The sequence below is a fragment of the Indicator indicator genome, chromosome 7 (assembly GCF_027791375.1).
Source record: "Indicator indicator isolate 239-I01 chromosome 7, UM_Iind_1.1, whole genome shotgun sequence".
In the NCBI taxonomy this organism is placed as follows: domain Eukaryota; kingdom Metazoa; phylum Chordata; class Aves; order Piciformes; family Indicatoridae; genus Indicator; species Indicator indicator.
The window spans coordinates 32,084,689-32,094,353 of record NC_072016.1 but is presented as its reverse complement, the minus strand read 5'-3'; the positions used below and the strand labels follow the sequence as shown (position 1 = coordinate 32,094,353).

Below are 9,665 nucleotides of genomic sequence, written 5' to 3'. Positions count from 1 at the left end.
GCCTCCTCTGGCCCTGCTCCAACAGGTCGATGTCTCTTCCTGTGCTGAGGACTCCAGAGCTGGACCCAGCAGTGCAGGTAGGGGTCTCAGCAGAGCGGGGTGGCAGAATCCTCTTCTTTGACCTGCTGGTCATGTTTCTTTTCATGCAGGCCAGTTGGGCCTTCTGGGCTGTGAGAGCACTTTGTTGCTTCATGTCCAGCTTTTCACCTGCCATGTCTTTCTGTGGTTTAAAAAAAATTTTGAGACACTTCCCCACATGTGTTTTCCTCCATGAAAAAAGACCCCAAATACATCAAATTAAACCACTTGATACATAAACCCTTGCATGCTTATTATGATGAGTATAGACTGGAAACCAGCATGGAAATTAATAGAAGTTTTTGTAGATAGGAGCTTATTACAAAATATTCTCCTTTAAATTGTATTCTTGGTGCCTTGCATTACAGTTCCTCCCTTAAGCAGTGTTATCTGAAGACAGCATGTTATTTGTTGGCCTTATCAGGGTGGATGTTCATGCACAGAGAATGTACATTAACTGCTTACTCATTGTGTAGAGAGCAGTGCAGCTGTTAGCCCTCCTGTTTCTTTGAAGCTGAGCTATTGAAGTCACTGCTGAGTAGAAAAACCTCTAGATCTAATTTAGATAAATGCCTTTATTTTATTTCAGAGTTCTTGTGCAATTATTTGGTAAACAATGAAGGTTCTGTTGCTGAAGGATCCCAAAGACAAAGATTCAGGACCAGATCCATATATTAAAGTGAGTAAGCTTTGAAAAAAGTGAACAATTGTGGCATTTCACTATTAAATATCTTGTGTTCAGTGAGATAGATGAGTTTAACTATTTCATCTGAAAAATTTACTTAATCAAAATTAGGAGTACATATCTGAAATGGCTATTTTCTAAGTCATAATTGGGAGTGTCTGAAATTATGCTAAGGAAATACTCTGCTAGAAAATTTGCTCTTACTGAAAGAATTATTTTAGTTATGGGGCATTTGTACCATTAAATCTCTTAGCATAATATTGATATTAAAATAATTTTAATTAATTAATATTGATTATGTTCACATGCATAAAATTAGGTTACAAAACCTATTAGTAGTCTTACTGGGAGGATAATGTGAACAGAAGTTACCTGTTGCTGCACTTGCCTTTATTCATATGAGCAGATCTTACTTGTAAGAGCAGTTCTGATGAGTGAAAAATGACAGAGCTACACAAGATTATTTGCAAATGAGGTGACCATTTGTCACTGGGGATCTTCAGAGCTATATGCTGGTGTATACTATTCAGTAGCTATCTGGGAGGCCTCAGATCCACAACTGTTTGTTTACTGTTATGTAATACTAAATAGCTTAAAAAAAAAAATTAAATTCCCTAGTAAAAGCAAATAAGATGCCTTTGTATTTACTATAGTAAAAAGAAATATTTACTCTCGTTTACTTAAGTTTTTGAAAAACAAAAGACTACTGTTTGAAATTCATTCCAGGAATGAAACCTTTTTTTTAATAGGAATTACAAGCATGCGGATTTGAAGCAACTTTGATTCCAGTTCTGTCATTTGAATTCATCTCTCTTGAAGGCTTATTTGAAAAGGTAAGTTTGAAATTATTTCAGTTGTCCTATTTCCAACAGACTTCAGGCTATGTTTGCCAAGATGCTTTGTCTTACCTTGGTTTAATAATGATCTTTGTGGAACCTCTTTTTGTTTCCACAGGCGTAGTTGTGTACAATACATCATTGACAACATCGAGTGTGTTTCCTGTACTCGTTAAAGGCTTCAGCTGGTCAGATAGAATTCACATTTAGGTTGATGGACCATAGATATCCATAGACATTAGAAGCTTGTAGGTTTACTGAAGGTTTACCTGAGGTTCTCCCTTACATTGTACTGCAATTGTATTGTATCCTCTAGTTACATGGAATGATTCCATCATCTATATTCTCTTCCTACTCTTTCTTCAGTGTATATATTTAATTGTAAAATGTTGAAAAGGGGGAGGTTGCCTTTATTAACAGTCTTCAACAGCACTGAACTTTGCTAGGTGTTTGACTATATCATGCTCTGCATTTACAAGTGATCCAAGAACATTTTTTTCCTTTTTGTACTGATCTTTTAGAGCCTATTAAAAGTCTCAACTCTTCTTTGAGGGGGCTGTCTGGGTGTTACCCTCTATGTTACTACTTCAAATAACAGTTTGTTTCCCTGACATGAATTTTTAAGTATCTCATATGTCAGTTTCCCATCCTTCCAGCTCATTTCAGTGACAGGAATCCTTGTCCATTCATACAGATACTCAGAATTAACATAATCTTTGCAGGTCTTGTTCTGAATTTGAGATTTGTTATACTTTTCTCTTATAAATACTTTGGCTACTGAGAGCAATGAAATATTTACCCATTTTAGTTTCAGGCATTTATTGAAGCTGTTTTGTTTTTTACAGGATTATAAATAAATTATATTTTTTTTATTAATTCTTTTATTCTTATATTTATTGTTTCTAAGTAGCTCTGTCATCCAGAATCTTATGGAGGCCTAGTTTTTACCAGTCCAAGAGCATTAGAAGCCATCAAGATATGTTTAAAAGAGAACAGTAAAAATGAAGGTAGGGAATTTTGTACTTCTTAGTCTCTCTGGTTCAGTGTTTTGTGAAGTTTGTGATTTTATTTCCCCCACCAGTAGGTGCCTGGAGTATGCCTGTTTAAAAACACTTTATCTCAGTTTATTCTGGCATCAGAAAGGCCTCAAGCAAAATTCAGGTTTTAAGGGATTGAGGGCTGGGGTTTCTGCACCTAGGCTGTTGTTAGAAATTAAAGGAAAGAGCTTTTGGAGTAAATTACTACTTAATGTGAGCTTTTCCAGATGTATTTATCTTTGGTAAAAAACGCTGTAAACAGAAACTCATGCCTGAGGAATAATTTGCTGTGGTGCCTCATCTTGCTTGCTAACCGCTTTCCTCCCTTAAAGAGAGAGGAATTTTGTAGAATGTGACCACTGCTACTTCTGTAGACTTCATGTGGAGTCTCACAGAAACATAGATTCCTCTGTCTTGAATATAGAATTTATTGAATGAATTAAGCATTAGCCAAAAAGCAGTGAAGAAATGGTGAGACATAAAAGCCAGCAGATTAGTAACAATCCTGCAGAGTGCTAAATAGAAATTATCTCCCAATGATCTATCAAATTCTTGTAAACTCCTTGAAATTCTTACTCTAAGTGATAACTTCTGGCTTTCAGAATCTGTGTGCACTTAAATTGTATCATTACTTTGTCTGCTCCACCTTTAGGCTGGGGTCATACTAATCATAGTAAGGTTACATCCTTGAGTAAGGTAGCTTTAACATTTCCACCAGCAGAAGGCTGTATTTGAGGATTTTTTTTGTCAAATGAAATCTTTTATCTAGAATTGATCTCTAGTCTTGAGTAGGAATGTTAGGAGCTGCTGAATTACATACTTAATAAAATAAGTAGTTCCTGTTCGGGTTCCTTTCAAACCTAATCAATACGTTTCTTTTGCCTTGACTTTTTTAAATTTCACTGTTGTAGTTTCTGTTTTTTTTTCTCCCCGAGAATACTAGAAAGGAACTCAATGTTCTGTGTTGGACTGTTTTAAAACAAGGTAGTAAAAGATCAGGTAGCTGAATCCAAGAAGTGTAATCTATAACATACTTGTTGCCTGGAGAAGGAAAACCATTTCCTAGTCATTTTATTTTACTCTCTGATACATTTTATTTCTGAGCTGAAAACTTATTTTTCATGTCTGTTTAAAATACAATCAGTTTCTGTATTTTTCTTGTATAATAGTTGCAGAGTGTTTTAGTTCATGGATATAAATTTTTATCCTTTTATTTATTCCCATAGAAGATTATAATTTTTTTGGCCTAAGCCTTCACTTTTAAACTACCAGTTTGTATGCCTGACTCTCCCTTTGTACCATGTGCTGTTTTTCCTGTGATTTTAGGTACAGAGTATAAATGAACATTGCAAGTTGCCTGTGATCTGGCATAGGGCAAGTGTGCATTAAAAATGCTACTTAACAGAAGCAACTAAAAGCTGTTTACTCAAATTAGGCTTTTAAAACTATGTCAGAGACTACTATTTACACAACAACAAAAAATACATTAAAAATTCATTGTGTACATCCAGATTTGCTAAAATATGTAGTGGAGTATTAGTTACTCTTATTTTGCTGTATTTGTAGATTAAACAGCAGTCCAAATACTTGTTTAACATTCATATTTTTTTGCCATGTGCTTAAATTTAATCTTGTGTTTTTCAGCCTGGTCAAAATGTCTTAAACAAATGTGGAATACCAAACCAGCATATGTGGTAGGAAAAGCTACAGCTTCCCTAGGTAAGATATAGGGATTAAAGAAAGAAATTTTAGATTAATCTGTTTTGGAAGTACAATTTTGGGAATATTAGGTGCTTTTCAAGGATGCTTAGAAAAAAAAGGTACATTTTATAAATGGGTGGTTTGGAAAATAAGTAATTGTATACACATCAGAATTACATGTGCTTACCTCAGCTATGGATCTAGCTTCTGGTTTTCCATTACTTTATTGTCATGAGAATTACACAGGAAATACTTACAAGAAGACTAGCATTTGAGAATTTTAAGTCTTGATGTTTCCCTGCTTCTAGTGCAAAATCCTTTGAAGAGCTGGCTACCTCTATAAAACCATATTAAGGCAGGCTGGTAGTAACACCTGCTGCTGTGACACCTAGCAAGCGTCTTCAATCAGTTAAGTCCCAGATTAGTTAACTTCTCAGGAGCTCATTCCTGCGTACTTGCTTAAGATGAGAGGATTTCAAACCTTCACTGCAGAGAACAGCAGTACCTAACTGGGAAGCTGCTGCAACCAAACCATGCCAGGAACTGCAGCCCCTTCAGCACAGTCAGTGCTTTCTGTTTCCCTGCTTCAGGTATGAGAGTTTAAAAACTCCACAGCAGCTCAGCTATCCCCAGAATTCTCCTCTTGTACTTTGTTTCATCTATGCGTTTCTAGAGCCAAAATCAAATATTTCATAGCATGTTACTACTTCAAATGCTCTGATTTTGTGCTTTTCAAAGAAGTATTTGTGTGCCTGGAGAAAGTTGTGTCTTTCTTTTCAACACATCTTTCTGTGATAGCACATCTGAGTTGTTCTCATTGACTTCAGTGTTTTTACTTTGCTGCTTTTGATTCTAGTGGAAGAAATTGGTCTTATTCCACAAGGAGAAAAGTCTGGAAATGCTGAAAAATTAGCAGAATATATTTGCTCAAGTGAGTAAATCTACTTGAAATTAAGCTAATGTGCCTTCCATTGTTGCAGGGTTGCCTGTAAGTAGAATCAAGTGTACACTGAAGCAGAGAAGTCCACGCTGCCTATATCTCTTACACATAGAACTCGGGAATTCAGCTAATTGATTTTAAAATACTCTATGACCCAGTAGACAAATTACTTTTCTTTTTACTGAAAGATCAGACATGCAGAGGTGCATGCTGCCTTCAAATGCCTGTCTGAGTATTGGCTGGGAGGAGAGGTAGGAATAACCCCCTGTACCATTATGGCTTAGAGACTGGAACCATTCTGGGTCAGGTTGTCTGGGGCTCTGAGCAGTGTCCTCTAGTGGAAGATGTCCTGCTGACTGCCTGGGGGTTGGACTAGGTGATTTTTAAAGGTCCCTTCCAACCCAAACCTTGCTGTGATTCTGTGGTTCTATGATTCTGTTACCTAGTGGCGTTTTTAAAGCAGGATTTGTTTACCCCTCTGATACTGCATTAGAACCACACAAAACCTATGGAATCTGCATCCCAGGCATATGCTGTGTTACAAACTCTTAAGTTAGACACAGCCGTGTATCAGAAAGGTCCTTTCAAGATCACTTTCCATGTGTTGTCTGTGTAACAGTAATTAAAGTTGGAGGTCACTTCCATTTTAAAGGACAAGAGCAGGTGAGGATATCCACTTCCACCCTAGCAGTGTAAGCAGAATCCTTTTTCCTCAGAGAAGGAAGAAAATAGAGTTTGAGATAGGGTGCAACTTTTCAGTACAGTGTTTCTGTCCTCTTCTTTGCCTGACCATTCTTTTCTATAGAGAGAGCTGTCACGTATTGAGGACTAAGATTTTAAATACAACACTGAGGAAAATTGTGTTTCTTGGGAAGGGGAGGAGATAACTTGCACAGTACTTGTTTTGCTTTGTGGAATGACAAGGGGAATAAAAATGCAGAATATCTCTGGTGAGATCTTTTTAGCCAATGTATTCATATTACAGTTACAGAATATTTTTTAATTTACATGCTAAGTAGCCTCTGTCCTCTGAATTGTGGATGCAGTTGCACTACAAATGTTTTCAGTTATCTTAGGGAAGTGTCTGGTGAAGCATTTACTGCAGTATTCAATGTCTGGTCCTTTTGAAACATATTAAATGTATAGTGTTTACTCTTTATTAAAGACATAAATTAATTAAAACTCGTTTCTGTGTTTACAGGAGAGAAACCTAATTCCTCAGCCCTTCTTTTTCCTTGTGGAGCCCTGAAAAGAGAAGTACTTCCTACAGTACTTCGGGAAAAAGGTTGAACTTCCCTTGGAGCCTTGTTTTAATTAGTCAGTTGTGAGGAAAATTGTATTTAAAGCTGGTGAACCAATTCAAATAAGTAAAAAATTGAATTTGCTGTTATGTTTGCTAGAAGTTAGAGGGTGGGAGTGGAAACTGTGAGATTGGATTGGTGCCCACAGCTCTCGGACTGAGCTGCAGCGTGATGTGAGCAAGGTTATTTGCCTTGTTCTTCACCTGAGATGGAAAATAACTTCTTCACAGAAACCTTGCACGATTTGTTGGGTTTCCACTGTGCTTCAAGGTCCTCTGATTACAGATGTTTTTAGTATATCTGATAAATCTACTTACAAATCCTTCACAGATTTTTTTTTCCTGTATCTTTTTAACCTAAATAATACAAAAGTGCTGTATGTTGAGTGTTTTATGGAAATAATAGATATTAATGAAACCCTGGTTAATAATGAATATATGTCCTGGTTCCAGGTATAGCTCTGGAAAACCTCACTGTTTATCAAACAACCCAACACTCTGACCTGCAGGAATCTTTGAACAGTTATTTCTCACAACAGGTACTGCATGCTGATGTCAGTTGAGAATTTTTGAGGTCCATGGTAACATCCATCAGAGTACCCATCTCTGGAAACTTTCAAAACCCACCTGGATGGGTTCTTGAGTAACCTTCTCTAGGTGATCCTGCCTTGGCAGAGAGGTTGGACTTGATGATCTCCAGAAGCCCCTTCCAACCCCTACCATTCTGTGTTTCTGTGATATACTCCATTTTTTTCCAGATGCTTATAAATGATAGTTTGTGGTGACAGATGAATATCCTGCATAGGCTTCCTAATTTGTTTCCCTGCTGACTACCAAGAAAATCTTTTAGCAAAAGTTTCAGAGAGTGAGTCCCTCAGCTACTAGTTAAAGCAATTGCAACTGAGCTGAAAAGACACAGAGCCTCCATGTGAAGGAAAAAAAACTTTTGTGTTTTGTCTTTCAGATCTGTTCAAAACTATTGAGTAATAATTGCATGTATAATTACATACTCATTTGTTTATCATAGAATCATTTAGGTTGGAAGAGACCTTTAAGATCATCAAATCCAACTGTTAGCCCAGCACTGCCAGGTCACCACTAAACTGTGTCCCTCAGTACTACATCTACACTTTCAGGTCTTTCAAATCCCTCCAGGGATGGAGGCTCCACCACTGCTGAGCAGCCTGTTCCAGGTCTTCTCCTGGGGGAGAAATTGTTCCTCTTGTCCAACTTAAACCTCCCCTAGTGCAGCTTGAGGCCATTTCCTCTTGTTTTGTCACTTGTTACTAGGGAGAAGAGACAGAGCCCCACCTCATTACAACATTGGAAGGGGTTTATTTGACGGTGCACTGATACTGCTGCCAGAGTCATCTAACCTGTGGTTACTTTTACTCAGGGAATTCCAGCAAGCATCGTGTTCTTCAGCCCATCTGGTGTCAAATTTTGCCTCCAGCACATTCAGAAGCTTTTGGGGGATTTTAGCAACAGTATCAAGGTATCTTCTCTTTAAAAGTGGTGAAATGCAATAGAGTGTAAGCTTCGGGTGGGCGAATGAGAGATGGGAAAGCTGTTACACCCACTGCAAATCTCCATTTTCTCTTTCATTTTTATTTCTCTGAACTTCAAGGGGGTTATAGCAAATGAAAATGTTGTTATGGAGCTGGGACGCTGCTTTTCAAAGAAGAAAAAGTAATTGTTTTCACCTAAAATCTTTAACTTATCCAGTCTCCACTGATTTTAGAATCACAGAATGTTTTAGTTTGGAACGGATCTTTAAAGCTTGTGTAGTCCAAACGCCCTGCAGTGAGCAGGGACATCTGCAACTAGAGCAGGTTGCTCAAAGCCCCAAGCAACCTGACCTGGAATGGTTCCAGGGATGGGCTTTATTTTCTCTGATGTGCAGGTGCCAGTCATTCTTGCCTGAATCAGCAATTCCAGGCTGAGGCAGATTAAAATTGCTCTTGCAATGATGAGATAAATAATAATCTTTCCCAAATAACTTCTAAGTAGCTCCATTGATGGATGGGTTTTAATGCTGAGCACCTTCAACTTGAAATGATTAGGAGCATCCAGTGAGCTCAGCCATGCATGTTGACAGACTGACAATGTCAAAGAAGGATATGTAGCTAAGTAATTATTAAGAGATGATACTGCACCCGATTATACTTCTGTAACTGTAAATGATGTCATTTCAGTTCGCTGCGATTGGTCCAACCACAGCAGAAGCCATGGAAGCAGCAGGAATCCCAGCTAGCTGCACTGCAGAGAGTCCGACTCCACAAGACTTGGCTGCTGGGATCCAAAAGGCACTTCACTTACAGAACTGCTCAATATCTAAGTGAGAGCACAGCACACCATTGAAGCTGAATATGGTGCTATGGAAGATTTTCCACTTTGCGGTCTTGGTGTCCTGCAAGAAGATATTTTTCAGGACTGCACAAGACTGTCCTTAGAATTGTTGTTTAGAAAAGATCTTTAAGATGATTGATTCCAACCCTTTGTTGGTTATCTTTGTTGTAAGAAGCTTGTATGTAAAGATCTAAGAAATCCAAGACATGACCAGAGTATTTTAAAGCATATAGCAACTCCCCTTTTTCTGTAAGTACTTTATGTGGGCTTCCCTTAAAACTCTTTGTGAGAAGCTGATCAGTATATTGAAGTCAATATATCACCTCAGGTATCTCCTACCACACCAGGTAAGGATTTCATTTTTCTGCACAGTTTTACACACACATCTTTTTCTTTTACAAAAGAAAAGCATCTGTAAATGAAGTATTTTCTGCTGTAAAGCTTCATTTGTTTGTTGTTCTGCTTTTCAAATATTTATATTACACCAATGATTGTAGATTCTCAGCGGAATAGGACAGTCCTTGCAGTGAAGGTGCGCTGCGTGAAGCTAACAGCAGCTCATCTGTTGACACTAAATATGATAGAATTAGAGATTAATTTTGGTTGGAAGAGACCTTTAAGATCATTAAGTCCAACCATTAACCCAGTACAGCCAGGTCACCACTAAACCATAGCCCTCACCACATCTACACAGCTTTTCTGTCCCTCTAGAGATGGGGACTCTAAACCTTCCCTGGGG

The 9,665-nt window shown here is 37.8% G+C and overlaps 1 protein-coding gene across 3 annotated transcripts; it reads left to right on the top strand.

The window, feature by feature from the left end:
* Window positions 1-694: 694 nt before the first annotated feature.
* Window positions 695-8,939, top strand: UROS (uroporphyrinogen III synthase). Of its 3 annotated transcripts, none has more exons than XM_054382296.1 (9): window positions 695-757; window positions 1,513-1,596; window positions 2,510-2,606; window positions 4,281-4,355; window positions 5,194-5,268; window positions 6,482-6,562; window positions 7,031-7,116; window positions 7,974-8,072; window positions 8,773-8,939. In XM_054382296.1, exons 1-9 carry the CDS (start codon window positions 695-697, stop codon window positions 8,917-8,919), a joined length of 807 nt encoding a protein of 268 aa, XP_054238271.1. In that variant the 3' UTR covers window positions 8,920-8,939. The 3 variants fall into 3 exon arrangements, with proteins under 3 accessions (XP_054238271.1, XP_054238270.1, XP_054238272.1); XM_054382295.1 differs by having other exon boundaries at window positions 6,479-6,562; XM_054382297.1 differs by lacking the exon at window positions 6,482-6,562.
* The last annotated feature ends 726 nt before the right edge of the window (window positions 8,940-9,665 follow it).